This window comes from Ranitomeya imitator, chromosome 4 (genome assembly GCF_032444005.1).
Source record: "Ranitomeya imitator isolate aRanImi1 chromosome 4, aRanImi1.pri, whole genome shotgun sequence".
NCBI lineage: Eukaryota > Metazoa > Chordata > Amphibia > Anura > Dendrobatidae > Ranitomeya > Ranitomeya imitator.
The window spans coordinates 674,140,946-674,167,405 of NC_091285.1; the positions used below are offsets into that span (position 1 = coordinate 674,140,946).

At 44.8% G+C, this 26,460-nt stretch overlaps 1 protein-coding gene across 1 annotated transcript in view; it reads left to right on the plus strand.

Moving 5' to 3' along the window:
• Positions 1-26,460, plus strand: part of LOC138677284 (complement C3-like) — a 103,005-nt gene that overhangs the window by 66,130 nt on the left and 10,415 nt on the right. The window contains exons 24-32 of the mRNA XM_069767315.1: positions 3,137-3,343; positions 3,734-3,809; positions 4,236-4,398; positions 4,541-4,639; positions 4,730-4,880; positions 6,046-6,209; positions 6,317-6,475; positions 8,796-8,855; positions 11,575-11,665. Of these exons, the coding sequence (XP_069623416.1) occupies positions 3,137-3,343; positions 3,734-3,809; positions 4,236-4,398; positions 4,541-4,639; positions 4,730-4,880; positions 6,046-6,209; positions 6,317-6,475; positions 8,796-8,855; positions 11,575-11,665 (1,170 nt within the window). The remainder of the gene's footprint in view (positions 1-3,136; positions 3,344-3,733; positions 3,810-4,235; positions 4,399-4,540; positions 4,640-4,729; positions 4,881-6,045; positions 6,210-6,316; positions 6,476-8,795; positions 8,856-11,574; positions 11,666-26,460) is intronic.

The window sequence follows — 26,460 nt, forward strand, 5'->3', positions numbered from 1 at the left end:
GAATTAGTATCACAAATAACATTTACATCCAGGAACCTTATAGATGACGTCGCCTCTGGAGCCGTTCTCCTTCCTTTCTTCATCTTGTCCAGACCCCATGATGAGTTTTCTCATCCACAGCCGTCTCTGCAGACTTCCATCTTCTCCGCTCTTTTGCAGAAAGTCTCCACAAGACGCCCTTAAAGATACAAGTGTCATTATAATGCTCCTGTATAAAACATTGCCCCTCACTATATTGTCTGCACAAAATATGACCCCCACACTGTCCCTCTTATGGTACATGCTCTTCACACTGACCTCTCCTTTCCATACCGGCCCCCTCTTCACACTGACCTCTCCTTTCCATACCGGCCCTCTTCACACTGTCCTCTCATACTGTGTCCCCCTATAGGGCCCAGTATTTATACTGTACTCTCTCATCACACTCCCCCTCCTTGGTATACTGTCCCCTCCTGGCTGTGCCCTTACACTGTCCCCCCATGCTATGCGCCCACTGCTCAGTTTCTATTCTGTGCCCACTCATTTTTCTCCCCCCATACTATCTCATCACACTATTCCCCTCCCTCCTCATTCCACAACCTCCCATTCCTTCCCTTCTCATTCCACCACCCCCATCATTTCCTCCTTTGCCTATTCCACCATACCCATCATTTTCTCTTCCCCCACCATCCCCATCATTTTCTCTTCCCCCACCATCCCCATCTTGGCCCTTTCCACCACCATCATCATTGTCCTTTCCGCCGCCATCACCACATCACCATACTTGCCCATTCGACCACCTCCATCATTTCCCCCCCCTCCAATATCATCAGTGTGCTTTCCACCACCACCATCCTTGTCCATTCTACCACCTCCATCATTTCTTCCCCCCCTCATTATTGCCCTTTCCACCACCTCCATGATTTCCTTCTCCCCCACCACCATCTTTGCCCATTCCAATTTCCCCCTCCATCATTGCCTCTCCCCATCATTGCCCATTCCACCACCTCCATCATTTCCTCCCCCTAACCCCATCATTGCCCATTCCACCTCCATCATTGCCGATTCCACCACATCCATCATCTCCTCCTCCCCCTCCATCCCAATTATTGCCCTCTCCCCATCATTACCATCACCTCTCCTCCCCATACGCACACACAAAACCATTTACATCTCTGCTACGCATGCACGCACACACAAAACTCACAGAGCACCTCTCACCTATATACACACACACACAACACACACACAGCACCTCTCACTTATATACACACACGCACAACACACACACAGCACCTCTCACTTATATACACACACGCACAACACACACACAGCACCTCTCACTTATATACACACACGCACAACACACACACGCACAACACACACACAGCACCTCTCACCTCTATATACACACACGCACAACACACACACAGCACCTCTCACTTATATACACACACGCACAACACACACACGCACAACACACACACGCACAACACACACACAGCACCTCTCACCTCTATATACACACACACAATTTACTACCGACCATTGCCCCTGCTCCCTCCCTATCCTGGCTGCAGGCTCCATATAGCCGACCAACCCCCCAACCCAACCAGCCCCCTTAAATATCAAATGTTATCAGATTCTAATCTAGGTTCGGACGGTAGGTGTCTTCAGCTCCATTACCCAGCCGGTCCCCGCGGTCTGGAGCTGGAGCACACTTACCACCGTCCAACACCGCAAAGCAGCAGCCTGTGCTTCGCCTGCCCTGCTGTGTCTGTGTGAAGAGAGAGTGACGTCACCGCTGCTGGCGCTTCACTGATGCGGAAGTGCCAGCAGCGGTCAGCGGCACCTCAGCGGTCGTCAGAAGGGATCACAGTTCACAACAGCCAGGCAAGCCAAGGGTACTAGCGACAGCGGCGGCACAGCCGCGGCGTCGCTGTACACCTTGGGATTTGACTACGGCGCCCAGCACTTTCTCTGAGCCGGCTGTCAATTTGACAGCCGGCTCAGAGAACGGGATTATCTCAGACTGTGGGGGCAGCAGAATGCCGCCGACGGGGAGCCTCCTTGGACCGCCACATCATCAGGCGGCCCGCTGGCGCCCCCCTGTCGGCTGCGCCCGGGGCACATGCCCCGGCTGCCCCCCCCTGGATACGCCACTGACATGTTAGGTTAGGCTATGGGTTGAACTAGATGGACTTATAGTCTTTCTTCAACCTTAATAACTATGTTACTATGTTCAGTCCCACGAGCTCTTCGATGTCCTATATTTTACTACTTTTCCAAGTTCTAGTTAATAGTCAGAATTCCACATTACTACCCCTGATCTGACCACAATAGATCTCCATGTCCTTCTGGTGACCACCATAGTGACCTTCTTCACTGCAAAGGTGGTAAAGATGTAAACGAGTGGGGCACCACCAAACAGAATGGAAGTCGTCTCTAATTTTCCATCATCGGAATAGGTATTATAAAAAGCTCTCACAGGAGGGAGAAAATGGATCATATTTGGAGTTTGTCATTGGGGCCACCTCCTTTTTCAAAGGTTGGAGTGAGGTTCACCTACCACACTGGTGGAATCCTGAAAGATAGAGAAATCAATAATGATGACTAGTGATGAGTGAATCTTTTGTAATTCAAATTTGGCCGAGGCACAGAACTTTTCCAGGAAATTGAAATCAGATTAAATAAAATTCTTCACAACCGGTAAATACATCAAATCCTCCAACTGCCTTGAAAAGACTATTATGACACTCTGAGGCCTCCTAGAACTGTATCCAATCCCTTCCTATTTAATAAATGCTATACACTGTACAGTTTCTTCCTATGTCTATGGCTAAGCTCTGAGCTGTCATGTCCTTTCACTATCCAGACTCAACCCAAAATGGCTGCTGCATTCTCTGCCTCTTGTTTTATATAGGCTATAATAGTCCCTCCTGATTGAAATAAAAGCTATAAGCTGTTATGAGAAAGTCTGAGGTCATGTGAGCCTTGTCTGGTTGATGCAATATACTGCAATGAGCAAAATGGAGGCGCAATTCACATATTGTTTAAATTCACTGAGTTCAGCAAATTGCTGAAAATCCTAAATGAATTCAATTGGCATCAAATCGATTTGCACATCTTTACTGATGAATGTTTCATCTTTTTTCAGGATCTCCAATCTCTCAGCTGGTTCAAAGTGCCATCAATGGGTCTAAACTAGATCACTTGATGATTATGATGCCCGATGGTTGTGCTGAACAAAACATGCAGAGGATGACTCCAGTTGTCATCGCAACTCATTATCTAGACAAAACTAACCAGTGGGACACGGTAGGACTGCATCGTAGGGAGACGGCTCTCAAGAGTATCAGAGCCGGTAAGTCAGTATCTCTGAAAATAATTAACTGAAAATGAAAAATGGAATGAGGGTGACATGGCCGCTCCTTAACCCCTTCCCCTTTGTCACAATGGTGTCAATCTGTTCACAAACTGAAAAGATGAGCAATGTGAAAGAGACATGTTACTGCAGATAGACTACGTACCAACTCATGTTGTCCATGAGTGAGCACTTGGCCACCAGTCTATCTTTCATGACTAAGGTCTTCATATCGAGGACAAATAACCACTGACATTTGAGTAAGAAGGCTTGGCAGCACTGTATGCAAATTTTTTAATCAGTTATTGCAGGTCATAATATAATAATAATAATATTAGTTGAGGTCAACAATGTGAGAAGTAAGATGTTTGTTTTGCTCTTTTATCGTAGGTTACACAAACCAACTTAAATATCATAGACCAGATGGTTCCTACGGAGCTTTCAGAAATTCTGTCCCCAGCACCTGGTAATTACAACCTCTCTTATCAACATGCCTTAAGCACCTGGTAATGGCACATGAACGTACGGGGTGTGGTGACGCGTGTAATCCCTACAGTTCTGGACACTTTGTGTGCCACCATATGTTGCTTTTTTAAAAGCATGAGATTCTGATGGCGTCTATGTATGGGTTCATAAAAGTAGTTGCGTAGCTTGAAGAGCAAAGTGACCATGGTGCCAAACATCTGGGGAAGGGGAAGCCAACAAGACACTTTGTCTTGGCCAACATATCAAGCAGAAAAATGAATTTTTCCCCCAATTAATAGAAATCCTGGCTACAGCCCAGCATATTAGTCTATGGATGCCATGTTTGGGGTCTATTTAAAACAAACCCTAAACTCAATGGATGTTGCCTACCTAACGGCTTTCACTGTTTTCTTCTCTTGCCCTTCAGGCTCACGGCTTACATTGCTAAAGTGTTTGCTTCGGCCAACGCCTTGACAGGTGTAGTTGATCGTGATATTCTATGTGGTTCCATCAAGTGGCTCATTCTGAATACACAGCAACCAGATGGATTATTCGTAGAGAAGGCCCCTATTAGTGCTCAGTACATATCGGTAAGGAATTCACTTCTCCATGTGATGATAGGTTAAAAAAAATGTCTCCCATTGTAGACTTTCATGGTCATCAATTTGTCATATTTGAACCCAATGTTCATCATGAGATCATGTACTACAAACACAAATATCTTCTTCACAGGGAGGTCTCTACAATTCATCAGATCCAGAAGTGGCCATCACAGCCTTTGTTGTCATTGCTTTACTGGAAAGTCAGGAATTCTGCACTGGTCAGGTCAATGTAAGTGGCTGGTACATTCTCATAACTATATGTTTATAGGAAAAAAATCACATTATCCAGCATTTCATATGTGTATATTTTCATCCATAGAATCTAAAGTCCAGTATTGATAAGGCCGTTGGGTTCCTCCTGGACCATTACCATCCTCTTGTGAGACCCCATTCCATCGCTATCACTTCATATGCCCTTGCTCTGGCTGGAATACTTGATAATCCAACTAAATTACTATCTGCGGCAACAGGTAATACTACTAATTAGTCATTTTAGGGCGTCTTCATCAAGAAAATAAAATAAGGTATTTCACACCTTGGCAAATTATAACCAATTCACAGCTACCTTCTGCAGTGCCATGCACAATGGCTTAGTGGTGTTGGGCCATCACTACATCCTGATTGGGCATTTTTTACCGCCGTTCTCAGGATCACGGATATTCTGGTGGTTGTGACTAGAAATGAGCGACAAATTTGAAATCTTAATTTGAAATATTTGCTAAATTTTCTCAAGAAATTTGATTTGCAGCAAATAAAAAGCCTCAATTTGCCCTGAAAAAATGTGCAACATCATCATCTTTTCCTCACACGCTAATCTTTTTCCCTTCCGTGCTGTCACACAATATCTGTACAGTTTCCTCAGTGATTTATGGCTTTCTCTCCCTATCTTTTTAGCCTCATTTAGACATCTGTGTTGCCCGTACGTGTTTCATCCTTGTTTTTCACATTCCCATTAAATCTATAGAGCTGCTCACATGTCCGTGACGTTTTCCGGACATGTGTCCATTTTTTCCATCATCATGGATGCAATCTACCAATTCAAATCTAAAGGTACATGAAAAATATAAAGAGCACATGGATGGCATCAATATGCCGCGTTTAACATTGCATAGGATAGAAGAAGTTTTGTAATTTATTTATTGATGAAACAGGTAGAATTTTTTTCACACGTGAAAAACACTGCTTTAAGTGTCCAAATTCATCAAAAAATCACTGCTGCATTCCCTACTTTGGTTTTATACAGGCTATGATAATGTTTTCTATGCCATACCATGTAATGTATTAACTGCAAAATATTATGGGGACCCCAGTTAAGATTATGTCAGCTTTCTCTGACTCATATAATCTACTGCAATGTTAAGCAATCTGCACAAAGCAAATCGCAAATTGCTGTGTTCCGCAATTTCCAAAAATTTGACCCCAAATTTTCATCAAATTGATTCGCTCATCTCTAATTATCACTTATAAAGTGGATGGGGGGTTAACTAGCAGAGTTGAAATTAAATGTTTAAAGAGATTATGCCATCTGCTATGAGACCTCAGATCATGTATCTCCTTCTCTTTCTTCTGGAGTCAAGTCTTTTCAATCTTTCACCAAAAATTGACTGATTTTACTCTGTTCTCTGTCGTTTACAGACAAGTCTCATTGGGATGAACCTGACTGCAAGTACATATCTTTGGAGGCAACATCTTATGGTCTCCTCACTCTCTTACATCTCAAAAACTATGACCTTGCAGACCCCGTGGCTTACTGGCTGACAGAACAGCGTTTTTACGGTGCGAGATATGCATCGACACAAGTGAGAGATGTTTTCTGCTGCTCCGATCCACTTTTGTGATGTTTGGTGATGACGTCAATGACTAATCTGTGTTAACGACATCTTTTATCCTCTATGGCTTTCATCAGGCGACCATCATGTTCTTCCAGTCTTTGGCTCAGTATCAGGTGGCCATGGCTGATAGCAAGATATTGAACATAGCAGTCTCCTTCAAGTTACCTGGAAGAACTAGTGTAACTGACTATCAGTTCAACCTGCAAAATACTTTATACGCTCGTTCTGACGAGGTGAGAATTGGGAGTATAGGAAAATTCAAGTTGATGTTTCCAGGTCCCTGGTAAAGTTTGTTGAAAAATGTTCAAGTTAGGATTAAGATAGGTCCATATCTCAAAATTTAGGTGACATAGTATGTGTCTGTTTAAGACAATTATTTTTTACACAAATTTGTGTTTATAAATTCCCCTTTGGTCGGATGACAAAAAAAAAATCAGGTTGGACTTTCAGCCAAACAAATTCATAATTTTATCTTTTCAGTCATCGCCTTATCTTAATTACCACGTTTTTCATGCCAGAATTTTAGGGGTTTTTTGTGACAATATGTAAAAGTTTATGAATTGGGGATCCATAAAGTTCTGGAAAGATCTAAACAAAAATTTTGGATTAACGATTTCTTGGCTATTTCTCGTCTGGATCCTTCTTGGAAAAGTGTTCCTCATCAAGCAATAATGCTCTCCTGTCCTGGACCCTTTATTTAATAATGTCCTCCTGCCTATCGCCTTCCAGTAATAATTCCCCTTATCCTGAGCTTCATCCTATAATAATGTCTCACATCCTTGGCCTTTTCCTGGTATAATCTCTCGCATTCTGGTATAATGTTGCCCATTTTGGACTCATTCCTGATATAATGCCCTACATTCTGGCCCCCTTCCTGGTATAATGCCCCGATTCTTGCCCCCTTCCTGATACAATGTCCCCCGTTCTGGCCTCTTCCCTGGAATAATGCCCCTTATTTTGCCCCCCTTCCTAGTTTAATTCCCCCCATTATGGCTCTCTTCCTAGTATAATGCTCCCCATCCTGGGCCCCTACTGTTCTTCTTCTGCACGCTTAAGAAAAAAAAATATTTTTCTTACTTTTCCCCCTTCCCACAACATGTGGCATCCTTCTCTATAGCCTGAGCAGAAGCCAGCAGCTGACTTTGGTGTGCGGTCTCTGCCATGTGCCACCCATCACGGGCAAGCCAACATCTGCTCGTGGCCTCTGATTGGCTGACTGCATGTATTGCAGTGCAGGGAGCCGGTGGGTCTCTGCGCCACAATACATTTCTGTTGAATATGCTTTCGCGGTTCCACATCTAAGTGGAAATGGAGCAGGTGTATGGATCTGGTTGTTGTCAAACCCTCTGCGACGATGTTTGTTATGCTCTGGAGAACAATTCATCCATACAGACATATTTACTCGGCGCTGTAGCTTTTCCCAATCATTCCCATAGCTGTAGGATAAGGTAAAGTGATCTATCCACATGGATACGGAAAAGGATATGTAATTAAGGATAACTCCTCCCTCTCTATAACATGTCGTTATGCCTGATACTGCCTTTAGTCCCATTCAGTGGGTGTCTGCCCGTAATTTAGTCTATTGTATGGTCGTGATCTGAAACTACTTGGAATTTCTAATGCATTAATTCCAGCAAGACCAAAGTTAACAGCAGTTTAGAGCATCACCCTGACTGACTCTCTGTTTTTCCATTCCGTTCACCATGAGTCACGCTGAGCTCCTACCCTTTTTTTTTTTCAAAGCTTTCACGATATTGGTGACCAATTTGGTTGCCCCTGACCTTGTCACCCTCATATATGATTAGTTGTCGCTAGATAGAATTTTGAAAACCTGACAGTAAAGAGTTTCTATGACACTTTTCAAGAGCAAATCCCTTTTGACAATTCTATAATTTAGGACTCATGTCAAGTTTGAGAATTTAGAGGGTTTTTTAGACCTTTTTTAATTTATATTTGCTGCTTTAAAAGGTAAAAGCCCCTGATATAGAAGGGTTAATAGTTTGCCTGTAAGTGGCTTTTGCCTTTAATTGCTAGAATTACTAGAATCTGTTGATGCAGTAGTCTGATGGTCTCCCCTTCAAGGAGACTACATTTCTTAGCATGTATTTTCTCAATAGTCAGCCATAACATGCTCTGGGTACGTGAGAGAATAAAGGTCAGTATGACCCTGGGTGATGGTGGGAGCTACATGAATTACATTGAGAGTTACATTTGTTGTAAATGGTATAAAATATTGCCTCTTGCTGCATTACATCAGATAAAAGTGACTTGCTCACAGAATATGTGTGAGGTGTCCTTTGTCTCCAAGCGCGCTTGTAAAATGACGGGCGTAACCTCCTGATTTGGCCTCACTGGTGATCTGCTATGTCTGACATTGGGTCAGAACGAAAACAACTATGACAGTTTTGGTGCCCAACGTGGGGCTGTGTTTACACTTAATCTGTGAAAAGATCCTATGATTAGATCATAGATCATAGATCATGTCGGCCCGTATTTCGGTGAATGTGAGTTCTTTTTTCTATTTACCTAAACTTGCCTTTATTCTCTCCACAGACCTTCATCAATGAAGGTTTTCAGGTGAAGGCCAAAGGACAGGGACAGGCTGCACTAACGGTATGAAAAGTACATTATGATAATCAGGTTCTATAAAATATATAATGGACTAGGACCTGGTAAAGATGAGTGAATTTATTTATGCTGAATTTGTGTCAAATTTGTATGAAATCACTGAACCCAATGAATGCGAACAATTTGGGAATTGCTTCATGTGAGTTGTCTAAAATGGTCAGCGCTATTTTACTCAATGCAGAAGATTAGATCAGCCAGAGAAGGCTCACGGGATCTCAGACATGGCCGGGCCAGCTTCCTTACCATGTCTTGTAATTATTACATCACATGCTATAGCCCAGCCAATCAGAAAGGATTATCATAGCCTGTATAAAAGCCTGGGCAAGGAATGCAGCAGCCATTGTGTTGTAAATCTGGATAGTGAGATGATATCGCAGCTCACAGCTAGAAAGGTAGGGAGGGAAAGCCATAAAACTGAGCAAACTGTACAGTACTGTACTGTATAGAGGAAGAAGAGCTGGCGTTGATTGGTCAGTGGGGTTAAAGTGGTTATAGCTACACCTTTTTTTTTTTTCATTCATGCTGAGGCACCAGTATTGCTGAAAGGTAAAAAAAAAATTCAGCACTGAAATGATGATGGAGAACGAAGATCTTGATGCAATAAGCAAATATTTTATTTTGATCAGACAAGAAAAGGTCCAACGTTTCGACCAAGAAAGGTCTTTATCAAGGACATCTATACCCATTTTTTCATAACCATTCATTACTTGCTTATTATTTATTAACTCTTGTCAAACCCTCTTCTGCTCTTCCACTTTTTTTACATATTATTTTTGTACACATTTTCATTTTTGTGCTGTTTTATGCTTATCATATTGTATGTTCTAACATGTATCCATGATGTATGCACTATAGATGTCCTTGATAAAGACCGTTATTGGTGAAACGTGGACCTTCTTACTGGATCAAGATAAAATGTTCACTTATTAAATCAAGATCTTCATTCTCTATCATCATTTCGGGGCTGAGGTTTTTTTTGCCTACATGAAGTGAGGACTGCGGTCCTTTCCTCCAGCACATACACATCATGAGCAGTATTGCCGGTCTTTCCTCCACAATATTGCGCTGAAAATTTGGTGCCCTCTAAATAACTCAACACACAGCCCTTAATGTCTGAACTGCTGACAAAAAAAGTGAATACAAGTGAAAATGGCCAAATTGTGGCAAAAGTGTCAATATTTGTGTTGCCACCATTATTTTCAAGCACTTACCTAACTCCCTTGGGCATGGAGTTCACGAGAGCTTCACAGGCTCCCACTCCAATCCGCTTCCCACCTCCATGAGGACATCACGGAGCTGGTAGATGTTAGTGATCTTACATTTCTTCAAATTCCACTTGAGGATGCCCCACAGATGCTCAATATGATTTAGGTCTGGAGACATTCTTGACTAGTCCAGCACCTTTAGCCTGAGTTTCTTTACCAAGGCAGTGGTTGTTTTAGAGGTATGTTTGGTTTTATTATCATGTTGGGATACCGCCCTGCGACCCAGTTTCCGAAGGTAGAGGATCAGACTCTGCTTCAACATGTCATTCATGCATTTTTTTTTTGTAGCCCCAAACCATGGCCTTCCCACCACCATGCTTGACTGTAGGCATGTCACACTTGTCTTTGTACTCCTCACCTGTTTGCCTCCACACACACTTGATACTATCTTCGCCAAGTAAGATTATCTTGGTCTCATCAGATCACAGGGCACGGTTCCAGTAATCCATGTCCTTAGTCTGCTTGTTTTCAGCGGGCTTTCGGGAGCACCATCTTTAAAAGAGGCTTCCTTCTGGGACATCAGCTATGCAGACCAATTTGATGCAGTGTGCGGTGTATGTTCTGAGCACTGACAGGCTGACTCCTTACCCCTGTAACCTTTGCAGCAGTGCTGGCAGCACTTATACATCTATTTTGAAAATAAAACTTCTGGATATGACACCAAGCGCGTGCACTCAACTTATTTGGTTGACCATGGCGACGACTGTTTTGAGTGGAACTTGCCTCGTTAAACTACTCTATGGTCTTGGCCACCGTGCTGCATCTCAGTGTCATATTGTCATCAGTCTTCTTATAGCCTCAGCCATCTTTATGTAGAGCAACAATTCTTTTTTTAGATCCTCAGAGAGTTTTTTGCCATGAGGAGCCATGTTGAACTTCCAGTGACCAGTATGAGAGAGTGTGATAGCGATAATACAGAATTTAACCCAACTGCTCCCTATTTACTCCTAAGACCTTGCAACACTAATGAGTCACATGACACTGGGGAGGGAAAAAGGCTAATTGGGCACAATTTGGCCATTTTCACATAGGGGTATGCTCACTTTTATGCCAGTGGATTAAACCTTAATGGCTATGTTGAGTTATTTAGCAGGCACCAAATTTTCTTGAGCCTCACAAGGTGCGTGCATAATAGATTACTGATTATTAACTCAGCCTTTGGTAAATTACTGTTATTACTGGGGGGTTTGTATGCACTGCTTTAGTTGTTTTGTCATTTTTGGGTGAAGGGTAAATGGTGACAAAAAGTAAAATACTAGTGTCAAAAAAAGTATACTAAAAGTAAAACTACTCTCTCCACCTTGGCTGCCCCCACATCTGCGATTTAAGAGACCCATTGACCGCTCGGAGCAGTGTCAACATATGGAGTAAATCACGTGGTGCGAATTTTAATGACTTTGTACTATACTTAATGGCCGATGACCTTTTTTTTGTTCTAGGTGATGGCTGCATACTATGAGTTTGTGACGGAGAAGGAAAATGAATGTAATAACTTTGATCTTTCTGTAACCATCAAGGATGAGCCCAATGGTGAGTTGTTCAGGAGTTCCTATTGTAAAATACTAAACATTCCTTGGGAAAATCACTTTATAATGTTGAGTTTGGGGCCAGATATTGTTAGTAGGGTTGAGCGAAACGGGTCGGCCATTTTCAGAAGTCGCCGACTTTTGGCAAAGTCGGGTTTCATGAAACCCGACCCGACCCCTGTGTGGGGTCGGCCATGAGGTCAGCGATCTTCTGAATCTGGTATCGGAATTCCGATACCGAGTTCCGATATGTTTGCAATATCGGAAATCGGTATTGGAATCCATATTTAAGTGTAAAATAAAGAATTAAAATAAAAAATATTGCTATACTTACCCTCTGACGCGCCCTGGTACTAACCGGCAGCCTTCCTTCCTTAGAATCAGCGCGTGAATGACCTTAGATGACGTTGCGGCTTGTGATTGGTCGCGCGACCGCCCATGTGACCGCTCACGCGACCAATCACAAGCCGCGACGTCACCGAAGGTCCTTCAAGCGTTGATTCTTAGGAAGGAAGGCTGCCGGAAAGAAGCAGGGCGCGTCCGAGGGTGAGTATTCACATGGGCGGTCGCGCGACCAATCACAAGCCGCGACATCATCTAAGGTCCTTCACGCGCTGATTCTAAGGAAGGAAGGCTGCCGGTTAGTACCAGGGCGCGTCAGAGGGTAAGTATAGCAATATTTTTTATTTTAATTCTTTATTTTACACTTAAATATGGATCCCAGGGCCTGAAGGAGAGTTTCCTCTCCTTCAGACCCTGGGAACCATTGTAAACCCAATGCACTGCATTGGAATTCGTGTTTCGGCCGACCCCGACCGATTTCACTCGACCCGACTTTTGAAAAAGTCGGGTTTCGTGAAACCCGACCCGATCCTATAAAAGTAAAAGTCGCTCAACCCTAATTGTTAGCAGTCCAAAATGTTGCAACCATTGTTCCAAGAAAATTAATGGTCACCGGTAATTCATAATTCACAAATGCCAATTGACAAGTTGTTGATGAATCATCTAAACCAGGTGGATGGGAGAGAAACGATGTAGAGATCAAAGGAAAATCTTCTCTCCTATTAGGTATATACTCACCCTCGGACGCGCCCTGCTTCTTTCCGGCAGCCTTCCTTCCTAAGACTCAGCGCTTGAAGGACCTTCGGTGACATCGCGGCTTGTGATTGGTCGCATGAGCGGTCACATGGGCGGTCGCACGACCAATCACAAGCCGCGACGTCATCTAAGGTCATTCACATGCTGATTCTAAGGAAGGAAGGCTGCCAGTTAGTACCAGGGCGCGTCAGAGGGTGAGTATAGCAATATTTTTTATTTTAATTCTTTATTTTACACTTAAATATGGATTCCGATACCGATTTCCGATATTGCAAACATATCGGAACTCGGTATCGGAATTCCGATACCAGATTCAGAAGATTGCCGACCTCATGGCCGACCCCACACAGGGGTCGGGTCTAGGGTTGAGCGAAACGGGTCGAACATTTTCAAAAGTCGCCGACTTTTGGCTAAGTCGGGGTTTCATGAAACCCGATCCGACCCCTGTGCGGGGTCGGCCATGCGGTACGCGACTTTCGCGCCAAAGTCGCGTTTCAATGACGCGAAAAGCGCCATTTCTCAGCCAATGAAGGTAAACGCAGAGTGTGGGCAGCGTGATGACATAGGTCCTGGTCCCCACCATCTTAGAGAAGGGCATTGCAGTGATTGGCTTGCTGTCTGCGACGTCACAGGGGCTATAAAGAGGCGTTCCCGCCGACCGCCATCTTACTGCTGCTGATCTGAGCTTAGGGAGAGGTTGCTGCCGCTTTGTCAGAAGCAGGGATAGCGTTAGGCAGGGTCCATTAACCACAAAACCGCTTGTGCTGCAGCGATTTGCACTGTCCAACACCACCCTCGGTGTGCAGGGACAGTGGAAGTTTTTTTTTTTTTTTTTTTCCCCTCAGCGCTGTAGCTCATTGGGCTGCCCTAGAAGGCTCCCTGATAGCTGCATTGCTGTGTGTACGCCGCTGTGCAAACCAACTGCTTTTTTCAAAGCACAAATCCTCTTGTTCCTTCCTTTCTGCACAGCTATCTTTTTTGTTTGTCCACACTTTTTATTTCATTTGTGCATCAGTCCACTCCTTATTGCTGCCTGCCATACCTGGCTGAGATTACTGCAGGCAGGGAGATAGTAGCTGCCTGCCATACCTGGCTGAGATTACTGCAGGCAGGGAGATAGTAGCTGCCTGCCATACCTGGCTGAGATTACTGCAGGCAGGGAGATAGTAATTGTAGGACATTCCCTGTTTTTTTTTTTTTTTTTTTTTTGGTGGGAGATTAAGATTGGCAATTTGGCATTTCTGCTAGAGTGCCATCCCTGTGTGTGCCATCTCTCTCACATAGTGGGCCATAGAAAGCCTTTTCATTTTTCTGTATTTTTTTTTGTGGGGTGTATAAATTCTCCCTGATAAAAATACAGTGGGAGATTAATATTGGCCTTTGGGCTTGTGTGCCAGTCCTGAGTGTGCCATCTCTCTCACAAATAGTGGGCCATAGAAAGCCTATTTTATTTTTTTTGGGGTTTTATAAATTCTCCCTGAAAAAAAGGGAGATTAATATTGGCCTCTGGGCTTGTGTGCCAGTCCTGAGCGTGCCATCTGTGCCAGCCCTGAGCGTGCCATCTCTCTCACAAATAGTGGGCCATAGAAAGCCTATTTATTTTTTTTTTTGGTTTTATAAATTCTCCCTGAAAAAAAGGGAGATTAATATTGGCCTCTGGGCTTGTGTGCCAGTCCTGAGCGTGCCATCTGTGCCAGCCCTGAGCGTGCCATCTCTCTCACAAATAGTGGGCCATAGAAAGCCTATTTAATTTTTTTTTTTGTTTTATAAATTTTCCCTGAAAAAAGGGAGATTAATATTGGCCTCTGGGCTTGTGTGCCAGTTGTGAGCGTGCCATCTGTGCCAGTCCTGAGCGTGCCATCTCTCTCACAAATAGTGGGCCATAGAAAGCCTATTTAAATTTTTTTTTGGTTTTATAAATTCTCCCAGAAAAAAAGGGAGATTAATATTGGCCTCTGGGCTTCTGTGCCAGTCCTGAGCGTGCCATCTGTGCCAGTCCTGAGCGTCCCATCTCTCTCACAAATAGTGGGCCATAGAAAGCCTATTTTATTTTTTTGGGGGGTTTTATAATTTCTCCCTGAAAAAAAGGGAGATTAATATTGGCCTCTGGGCTTGTGTGCCAGTCCTGAGCGTGCCATCTGTGCCAGCCCTGAGCGTGCCATCTCTCTCACAAATAGTGGGCCATAGAAAGCCTATTTATTTATTTTTTTTGTTTTATAAATTTTCCCTGAAAAAAGGGAGATTAATATTGGCCTCTGGGCTTGTGTGCCAGTTGTGAGCGTGCCATCTGTGCCAGTCCTGAGCGTGCCATCTCTCTCACAAATAGTGGGCCATAGAAAGCCTATTTAAATATTTTTTTGGTTTTATAAATTCTCCCAGAAAAAAAGGGAGATTAATATTGGCCTCTGGGCTTCTGTGCCAGTCCTGAGCGTGCCATCTGTGCCAGTCCTGAGCGTCCCATCTCTCTCACAAATAGTGGGCCATAGAAAGCCTATTTTATTTTTTTTTGGGGTTTTAGAAATTCTCCCTGGAAAAAAAAAGGGAGATTAATATTGCCCTTTGGGCTTGTGTGCCAGTACTAAGCGTTCCATCTCTCTCTCTCTCTCTCTCAGTCAGTGGGCCATAGAACGCCTATTTTTGGTTTTATTTGTTTTATAAATTCTCCCTGAAAAAATCATTTTATTTTATTTGGTTTCTAAATTCTTCCTGATAAAATCTTTTTTTTTTTATTATTTTTTTTTCTAAAGTCTCCCTGAAAAAAAAAAAAAAAAACAGTGGGAGATTAATATTGGCCTTTCTGCTTGTGTGCCAGTCTTGACTCCTGGGTGTGCCATCTCTCTCTCTCTCTCTCTCTCTCTCTCCAATTGTGGTCCATAGAAAGCCTATATTTTTTTTCCTTGATTTGGGTTCTAAAATCTACCAGAGAAAATAACTACATCAATCATTGGTAGAAAAATATTGGCCTCTGGGTTTGTGTGCCACTCCTGACTCCTGTGTGCGTCATCTCTCAGTCAGTGGGCCATAGAACGCCTATTTTTGTTTTTATTTGTTTTATAAATTCTCCCTGAAAAAATCATTTTATTTTATTTGGTTTCTAAATTCTTCCTGATAAAATCATATTTTTTTTATTATTTTTTTTTCTAAAGTCTCCCTGAAAAAAAAAAAAAAAAACAGTGGGAGATTAATATTGGCCTTTCTGCTTGTGTGCCAGTCTTGACTCCTGGGTGCGTCATCTCTCAGTCAGTGGGCCATAGAACGCCTATTTTTGGTTTTATTTGTTTTCTAAATTCTCCCTGAAAAAATCATTTTATTTTATTTGGTTTCTAAATTCTTCCTGATAAAATCACATTTTTTTTATTATTTTTTTTTCTAAAGTCTCCCTGAAAAAAAAAAAAAAAAACAGTGGGAGATTAATATTGGCCTTTCTGCTTGTGTGCCAGTCTTGACTCCTGGGTGCGTCATCTCTCAGTCAGTGGGCCATAGAACGCCTATTTTTGGTTTTATTTGTTTTCTAAATTCTCCCTGAAAAAATCATTTTATTTTATTTGGTTTCTAAATTCTTCCTGATAAAATCACATTTTTTTTATTATTTTTTTTTCTAAAGTCTCCCTGAAAAAAAAAAAAAAAAACAGTGGGAGATTAATATTGGCCTTTCTGCTTGTGTGCCAGTCTTGACTCCTGGGTGCGTCATCTCTCAGTCAGTGGGCCATAGAACGCCTATTTTTGGTTTTATTTGTTTTCTAAATTCTCCCTGAAAAAATCATTTTATTTTATTTGGTTTCTAAATTCTTCCTGATAAAATCACATTTTTTTTATTATTTTTTTTTCTAAAGTCTCCCTGAAAAAAAAAAAAAAAAACAGTGGGAGATTAATATTGGCCTTTCTGCTTGTGTGCCAGTCTTGACTCCTGGGTGCGTCATCTCTCAGTCAGTGGGCCATAGAACGCCTATTTTTGGTTTTATTTGTTTTCTAAATTCTCCCTGAAAAAATCATTTTATTTTATTTGGTTTCTAAATTCTTCCTGATAAAATCACATTTTTTTTATTATTTTTTTTTCTAAAGTCTCCCTGAAAAAAAAAAAAAAAAACAGTGGGAGATTAATATTGGCCTTTCTGCTTGTGTGCCAGTCTTGACTCCTGGGTGCGTCATCTCTCAGTCAGTGGGCCATAGAACGCCTATTTTTGGTTTTATTTGTTTTATAAATTCTCCCTGAAAAAATCATTTTATTTTATTTGGTTTCTAAATTCTTCCTGATAAAATCATATTTTTTTTATTATTTTTTTTTCTAAAGTCTCCCTGAAAAAAAAAAAAAAAAAACAACCAAAAAAAACAGTGGGAGATTAATATTGGCCTTTCTGCTTGTGTGCCAGTCTTGACTCCTGGGTGTGCCATCTCTCTCTCTCTCTCTCTCTCTCTCTCTCTCCAATTGTGGTCCATAGAAAGCCTATATTTTTTTTCCTTGATTTGGGTTCTAAAATCTACCAGAGAAAATAACTACATCAATCATTGGTAGAAAAATATTGGCCTCTGGGTTTGTGTGCCACTCCTGACTCCTGTGTGCGTCATCTCTCAGTCAGTGGGCCATAGAACGCCTATTTTTGTTTTTATTTGTTTTATAAATTCTCCCTGAAAAAATCATTTTATTTTATTTGGTTTCTAAATTCTTCCTGATAAAATCATATTTTTTTTATTATTTTTTTTTCTAAAGTCTCCCTGAAAAAAAAAAAAAAAACAGTGGGAGATTAATATTGGCCTTTCTGCTTGTGTGCCAGTCTTGACTCCTGGGTGTGCCATCTCTCTCTCTCTCTCTCTCTCCAATTGTGGTCCATAGAAAGCCTACATTTTTTTTCCTTGATTTGGGTTCCAAAATCTACCAGAGAAAATAACTCCATCAATCATTGGTAGAAAAATATTGGCCTCTGGGCTTGTGTGCCACTCCTGATTCCTGTGTGCGTCATCTCTCACTCAGTGGCCCATAGAAAGCATATAGTTTGTTACATTTGTTTTCTAAATTCTCCCTGCAAAAATCTTTTTTTTTTTTTTGGGGGGGTTTCTAAAGTGTTCCTGAAAAAAATAAAAATAAAAAAAAAATAATAGTGTGACATTAATATTAACATTTGTGCTTCAGTGACAGTCCTGCGTGTGGAGCATCTCTCTAATTTGCAGCCACCAAAAAAAGAGTGTGTAACATTGGGCCTGATTTTCGCTGTGGTCTCACCAACCTGTAAAGGGGTAGCTAAATCATACTGAAGTTATAGCTCACCGTGTAAGTTGTGTGACTGCAACAAATAACGTTAGTTTGGTTACGTTTTTAAAACAATGAGGAAGTCTAGTGGAAGAGGTCGTGGCCGGGGGCGTTCATTGTCAGCTGGTAATGAGGGTAGTGGTAGTGGTGGAGCATCAGGTGGTCGTGGGGGAAAAAATATTGCACCTAAGTCTGGAGCTGTGGAGCCAGGTTCGTCGTCCGGCTACACAAGGCCTCGAACGCTCCCTTTTCTGGGATTAGGAAAACCGCTTTTAAAGCCGGAGCAGCAAGAGCAAGTTTTGGCTTATCTTGCTGACTCAGCCTCTAGCTCTTTTGCCTCATCTCATGAAACTGGTAAAAGTAAAAGCAGCGCGTCGTTAGTGGATGTTCACGGTCAGGGACAAGTCACTTCCTTGTCCTCTTCAGCAAAAACAACAACAGAGAAGAATGCAGCAGGCGACACAACGGGTTACTCCATGGAGCTCTTTACACATACCGTCCCTGGCTTAGAAAGTGAAGCAGTTAACAGTCCATGCCCATTACAAATTGAATCTGACATGGAGTGCACTGACGCACAGCCACAGCCAGACTACTATGCTGGTCCTTTGACTCAGACCACAACATTGCCCTCGCAGGGTGCTGATCAAGAATCAGACCCTGATGAGACTATGTTGCCCCATCACGAACGCTATACCACCGAACGACACGGTGACACAGACGAAGTTGCGCAGGAGGTACAAGAAGAGTTATTAGATGACCCAGTTCTTGACCCCGATTGGCAGCCATTGGGGGAACAGGGTGCAGGCGGCAGCAGTTCTGAAGCAGAGGAGGAGGAGGGGCCGCAGCAGGCATCAACATCGCCACAGGTTCCATCTGCCGGGCCCGTATCTTGCCCAAAACGCGTGGCAAAGCCAAAACCTGGTGGAGGACAGCGTGGCCATCCGGTTAAAGCTCAGTCTGCAATGCCTGAAAAGGTATCCGATGCTAGAAAGAGTGCAGTCTGGCATTTTTTTAAACAACATCCAATTGATCAGCGCAAAGTCATCTGTCAAAAATGTTCTACTTCCTTAAGCAGAGGTCAGAATCTGAAAAGTCTCAATACTAGTTGCATGCATAGACATTTAACCACCATGCATTTGAAAGCTTGGACTAACTACCAAACGTCCCTTAAGGTTGTTGCACCCTCGGCCAATGAAGCTAGTCATCAACGCAACATCCCTTCCGGCAGTGTAGGACCACCATTTAGCGCACCACCTGCTGTATCTGTGCAGGTATCTTTGCCAGGCCAAAGCAGTCAGGGTCAGGGAATCACCAGTTTCGTAGTAGGAAACACTGCATCTAGGGCACCGGCGGCAACAATACCATCTCCCACCGTCTCTCAGTCTGCCATGTCCACCGGCACCCCCGCTAGTTCCACGATCTCCAGCTCTCCAGTCCAGCTCACCCTACATGAGACTATGGTTAGAAAAAGGAAATACTTAGCCTCGCATCCGCGTACACAGGGTTTGAACGCCCACATAGCTAGACTAATCTCGTTAGAGATGATGCCCTACCGGTTAGTTGAAAGCGAAGCTTTCAAAGACCTGATGGACTACGCTGTACCACGCTACGAGCTACCCAGTCGACACTTTTTTTCCAGAAAAGCCATCCCAGCCCTCCACCAGCATGTTAAAGAGCGCATCGTCCATGCACTCAGGCAATCTGTGAGCACAAAGGTGCACCTGACAACAGATGCATGGACCAGTAGGCATGGCCAGGGACGTTACGTGTCCATCACGGCACACTGGGTAAATGTGGTGGATTCAGGGTCCACAGGGGACAGCAAGTTTGGGACAGTTCTGCCTAGCCCACGGTCTAGTAAACAGTTGTCTGTAGCCGTTCGCACCCCCTCCTCCTCCTCCTCCTCCTCCTCGTCCTCCTGCAGAAGCAAGAGCTCGTCCACAGACCGCAGTCGCACAAACACTCCATCCGCACCTGCCACTGTTGCACACCAGGTCTCCCATTATGGGGCAGCTACTGGCATACGTCAGCAGGCTGTATTGGCTATGAAGTGTTTGGGCGACAATAGACACACCGCGGAAGTTCTGTCCGAGTTCTTGCAGCAAGAAACGCAGTCGTGGCTGGGCACTGTAGATCTTGAGGCAGGCAAGGTAGTGAGTGATAACGGAAGGAATTTCATGGCTGCCATCTCCCTTTCCCAACTGAAACACATTCCTTGCCTGGCTCACACCTTAAACCTGGTGGTGCAGTGCTTCCTGAAAAGTTATCCGGGGTTATCCGACCTGCTCCTCAAAGTGCGTGGACTTTGCGCACATATCCGCCGTTCGCCTGTACACTCCAGCCGTATGCAGACCTATCAGCGTTCTTTGAACCTTCCCCAGCATCGCCTAATCATAGACGTTGCAACAAGGTGGAACTCAACACTGCACATGCTTCAGAGACTGTGCGAACAGAGGCGGGCTGTTATGTTTTTGTGGGAGGATACACATACACGGGCAGGCAGTAGGATGGCAGACATGGAGTTGTCAGGTGTGCAGTGGTCGAAGATTCAAGACATGTGTCAAGTCCTTCAGTGTTTTGAGGAATGCACACGGCTGGTTAGTGCAGACAACGCCATAATAAGCATGAGCATCCCCCTAATGCGTCTGCTGATGCAAAGTTTGACGCACATAAAGGATCAGGCGTCTGCACCAGAGGAAGAGGAAAGCCTTGATGACAGTCAGCGATTGTCTGGTCAGGGCAGTGTACATGACGAGGTACCGGGCGAAGAGGAGGTGGAGGATGAGGAGGATGATGGGGATGAGTATATTTTTAATGAGGAAGCTTTCCCGGGGGCACGGGAAATTGGTGGCGTGGCAAGGCCGGGTTCTGGTTTTTTGAGGGACACAAGTGACGTAGATTTGCCTGCAACTGCCCCTCAACCAAGCACAACCGCAGATTTGACAACGGGAACTTTGGCCCACATGGCGGATTATGCCTTGCGTATCCTCAAAAGGGACACACGCATTACAAAAATGATGAACGATGACGATTACTGGTTGGCCTGCCTCCTTGATCCTCGCTATAAAGGCAAATTGCAAAATATTATGCCACATGAGAACTTGGAACTAATATTAGCAACAAAACAATCAACTCTTGTTGACCGTTTGCTTCTGGCATTCCCTGCACACAGCGCCCGTGATCGTTCTCACACGAGCTCCAGGGGCCAGCAGACCAGAGGTGTTAGAGGGGCAGAAATCAGAAGTGGCGTTGGCCAGAGGGGTTTTCTGACCAGGTTGTGGAGTGATTTTTCTATGACCGCAGACAGGACAGGTACTGCAGCATCAATTCAAAGTGACAGGAGACAACATTTGTCCAGTATGGTTACAAACTATTTTTCATCCCTTATCGACGTTCTCCCTCAACCGTCATTCCCATTTGATTACTGGGCATCCAAATTAGACACCTGGCCAGAATTGGCAGAATATGCATTGCAGGAGCTTGCTTGCCCGGCAGCTAGTGTCCTATCAGAAAGAGTATTCAGTGCTGCAGGTTCAATACTAACAGAAAAAAGGACTCGTCTGGCTACCCAAAATGTAGATGATCTAACCTTCATTAAAATGAACCACAACTGGATTTCAAAATCTTTTGCCCCACCCTGCCCGGCTGACACCTAGCTTTCCTATGAAAAGGTCTTGCCTGTGGACTATTCTGAATGACTTTTCCAATCTCGTAATTTTCTTCACCTGATTGTCCAGCATACGACATGTTTCCACCTCACGAAATGGCCAAACTCCCCACACGGGGCCGTGCTATCGCCACTTTGCGCTTGGACCCTTGAGAGTGCTGTTTGTCTGAAGAGGTGGGTGTGGCCGCTTTTGGTCGACGGCACTGCCACTGGGTCCCTCATAGTACAATAAAGTGTCTCTGGCGGTGGTGGTGCGCACCCAACATCAGACACACCGTTGTAATATGAGGGGCCCTGTGCCTGTAACGCCGGCCACAAGACAGTTCCCCCCCCCAGCTCAAACAGTGCTCTACCACTAGCAAAATTATCTCTCACAGCTTCACCAATGTGTAGTCTAGGCGCTGACATCCTTCAATGCCTGGCACTGACAATACCATTGTTTTGACATTTTTGTTATGTTAGGCCTTCGAAGCCTGTCTGCGGTCCCTTCTTTCTACAACTACTACACTGACCAGGCCACTGCTGGCCGTGTTACCCTGGAACCAATTTAAAAGTGCCTACAGTCAGCCCAATTTTGTTATGTTAGGCCTTCGAAGACTGTCTGCCGTCACTCCTTCCACTAGACTTCCACTGACCATACACTGCTGCCCATGTACCCCTGGAACCAATTTAAAGTGCCTACAGCCAGCCCAATTTTGTTATGTTAGGCCTTCGAAGCCTGTCTGCGGTCACTCCTTCCACTAGACTTCCACTGACCAGACCACTGCTGCCCGTGTACCCCTGGAACCAATTTAAAAGTGCCTACAGCCAGCCCAAGTTTGTTATGTTAGGCCTTGGAAGCCTGTCTGCGGTCACTCCTTCCACTAGACTTCCACTGACCAGACCACTGCTGCCCGTGTACCCCTGGAACCAATTTAAAAGTGCCTACAGCCAGCCCAAGTTTGTTATGTTAGGCCTTGGAAGCCTGTCTGCGGTCACTCCTTCCACTAGACTTCCACTGACCAGACCACTGCTGCCCGTGTACCCCTGGAACCAATTTAAAAGTGCCTACAGCCAGCCCAAGTTTGTTATGTTAGGCCTTCGAAGCCTGTCTGCGGTCCATTCTTTCAACTACTACTACACTGACCAGGTCACTGCTGCCCGTGTACCCCTGGAACCAATTTAAAAGTGCCTACAGCCAGCCCAAGTTTGTTATGTTAGGCCTTGGAAGCCTGTCTGCGGTCACTCCTTCCACTAGACTTCCACTGACCAGACCACTGCTGCCCGTGTACCCCTGGAACCAATTTAAAAGTGCCTACAGCCAGCCCAAGTTTGTTATGTTAGGCCTTGGAAGCCTGTCTGCGGTCACTCCTTCCACTAGGCCTCCACTGACCACACCACTGCTGTCCGTGTACCCCTGGAACCAATTTAAAATTGCCTACAGCCATGTGTTATTATTTTAGGCCTTCGATGCCTGTCTGCGGTCACTCCTTCCACTAGGCCTCCACTGACCACACCACTGCTGTCCGTGTACCCCTGGAACCAATTTAAAATTGCCTACAGCCAGCCCAATTTTTTTATTTTAGGCCTTCGATGCCTGTCTGCGGTCCATTCTTTCAACTACTACTACACTGACCAGGTCACTGCTGCCCGTGTACCCCTGGAACCAATTTAAAATTGCCTACAGCCATGTGTTATTATTTTAGGCCTTCGATGCCTGTCTGCGGTCACTCCTTCCACTAGGCCTCCACTGACCACACCACTGCTGTCCGTGTACCCCTGGAACCAATTTAAAATTGCCTACAGCCATGTGTTTTTATTTTAGGCCTTCGATGCCTGTCTGCGGTCCATTCTTTCAACTACTACTACACTGACCAGGTCACTGCTGCCCGTGTACCCCTGGAACCAATTTAAAAGTGCCTACAGCCAGCCCAAGTTTGTTATGTTAGGCCTTGGAAGCCTGTCTGCGGTCACTCCTTCCACTAGACTTCCACTGACCAGGTCACTGCTGCCCGTGTACCCCTGGAACCAATTTAAAATTGCCTACAGCCATGTGTTATTATTTTAGGCCTTCGATGCCTGTCTGCGGTCACTCCTTCCACTAGGCCTCCACTGACCACACCACTGCTGCCCGTGTACCCCTGGAACCAATTTAAAATTGCCTACAGCCAGCCCAATTTTTTTATTTTAGGCCTTCGATGCCTGTCTGCGGTCCATTCTTTCAACTACTACTACACTGACCAGGTCACTGCTGCCCGTGTACCCCTGGAACCAATTTAAAAGTGCCTACAGCCAGCCCAAGTTTGTTATGTTAGGCCTTGGAAGCCTGTCTGCGGTCACTCCTTCCACTAGACTTCCACTGACCAGACCACTGCTGCCCGTGTACCCCTGGAACCAATTTAAAAGTGCCTACAGCCAGCCCAAGTTTGTTATGTTAGGCCTTGGAAGCCTGTCTGCGGTCACTCCTTCCACTAGACTTCCACTGACCAGACCACTGCTGCCCGTGTACCCCTGGAACCAATTTAAAAGTGCCTACAGCCAGCCCAAGTTTGTTATGTTAGGCCTTCGAAGCCTGTCTGCGGTCCATTCTTTCAACTACTACTACACTGACCAGGTCACTGCTGCCCGTGTACCCCTGGAACCAATTTAAAAGTGCCTACAGCCAGCCCAAGTTTGTTATGTTAGGCCTTGGAAGCCTGTCTGCGGTCACTCCTTCCACTAGACTTCCACTGACCAGACCACTGCTGCCCGTGTACCCCTGGAACCAATTTAAAAGTGCCTACAGCCAGCCCAAGTTTGTTATGTTAGGCCTTGGAAGCCTGTCTGCGGTCACTCCTTCCACTAGGCCTCCACTGACCACACCACTGCTGTCCGTGTACCCCTGGAACCAATTTAAAATTGCCTACAGCCATGTGTTATTATTTTAGGCCTTCGATGCCTGTCTGCGGTCACTCCTTCCACTAGGCCTCCACTGACCACACCACTGCTGTCCGTGTACCCCTGGAACCAATTTAAAATTGCCTACAGCCAGCCCAATTTTTTTATTTTAGGCCTTCGATGCCTGTCTGCGGTCCATTCTTTCAACTACTACTACACTGACCAGGTCACTGCTGCCCGTGTACCCCTGGAACCAATTTAAAATTGCCTACAGCCATGTGTTATTATTTTAGGTCTTCGATGCCTGTCTGCGGTCACTCCTTCCACTAGGCCTCCACTGACCACACCACTGCTGTCCGTGTACCCCTGGAACCAATTTAAAATTGCCTACAGCCATGTGTTTTTATTTTAGGCCTTCGATGCCTGTCTGCGGTCCATTCTTTCAACTACTACTACACTGACCAGGTCACTGCTGCCCGTGTACCCCTGGAACCAATTTAAAAGTGCCTACAGCCAGCCCAAGTTTGTTATGTTAGGCCTTGGAAGCCTGTCTGCGGTCACTCCTTCCACTAGACTTCCACTGACCAGGTCACTGCTGCCCGTGTACCCCTGGAACCAATTTAAAATTGCCTACAGCCATGTGTTATTATTTTAGGCCTTCGATGCCTGTCTGCGGTCACTCCTTCCACTAGGCCTCCACTGACCACACCACTGCTGCCCGTGTACCCCTGGAACCAATTTAAAATTGCCTACAGCCAGCCCAATTTTTTTATTTTAGGCCTTCGATGCCTGTCTGCGGTCCATTCTTTCAACTACTACTACACTGACCAGGTCACTGCTGCCCGTGTACCCCTGGAACCAATTTAAAATTGCCTACAGCCAGCCCAATTTTTTTATTTTAGGCCTTCGATGCCTGTCTGCGGTCCATTCTTTCAACTACTACTACACTGACCAGGTCACTGCTGCCCGTCTACCCCTGGAACCAATTTAAAATTGCCTACAGCCATGTGTTATTATTTTAGGCCTTCGATGCCTGTCTGCGGTCACTCCTTCCACTAGGCCTCCACTGACCACACCACTGCTGCCCGTGTACCCCTGGAACCAATTTAAAATTGCCTACAGCCAGCCCAATTTTTTTATCTTAGGCCTTCGATGCCTGTCTGCGGTCCATTCTTTCAACTACTACTACACTGACCAGGTCACTGCTGCCCGTGTACCCCTGGAACCAATTTAAAATTGCCTACAGCCAGCCCAAGTTTGTTATGTTAGGCCTTGGAAGCCTGTCTGCGGTCACTCCTTCCGCTAGACTTCCACTGACCAGACCACTGCTGCCCGTGTACCCCTGGAACCAATTTAAAATTGCCTACAGCCAGCCCAATTTTTTTATCTTAGGCCTTCGATGCCTGTCTGCGGTCCATTCTTTCAACTACTACTACACTGACCAGGTCACTGCTGCCCGTGTACCCCTGGAACCAATTTAAAATTGCCTACAGCCAGCCCAATTTTTTTATTTTAGGCCTTCGATGCCTGTCTGCGGTCCATTCTTTCAACTACTACTACACTGACCAGGTCACTGCTGCCCGTCTACCCCTGGAACCAATTTAAAATTGCCTACAGCCATGTGTTATTATTTTAGGCCTTCGATGCCTGTCTGCGGTCACTCCTTCCACTAGGCCTCCACTGACCACACCACTGCTGTCCGTGTACCCCTGGAACCAATTTAAAATTGCCTACAGCCATGTGTTATTATTTTAGGCCTTCGATGCCTGTCTGCGGTCACTCCTTCCACTAGGCCTCCACTGACCACACCACTGCTGTCCGTGTACCCCTGGAACCAATTTAAAATTGCCTACAGCCAGCCCAATTTTTTTATTTTAGGCCTTCGATGCCTGTCTGCGGTCCATTCTTTCAACTACTACTACACTGACCAGGT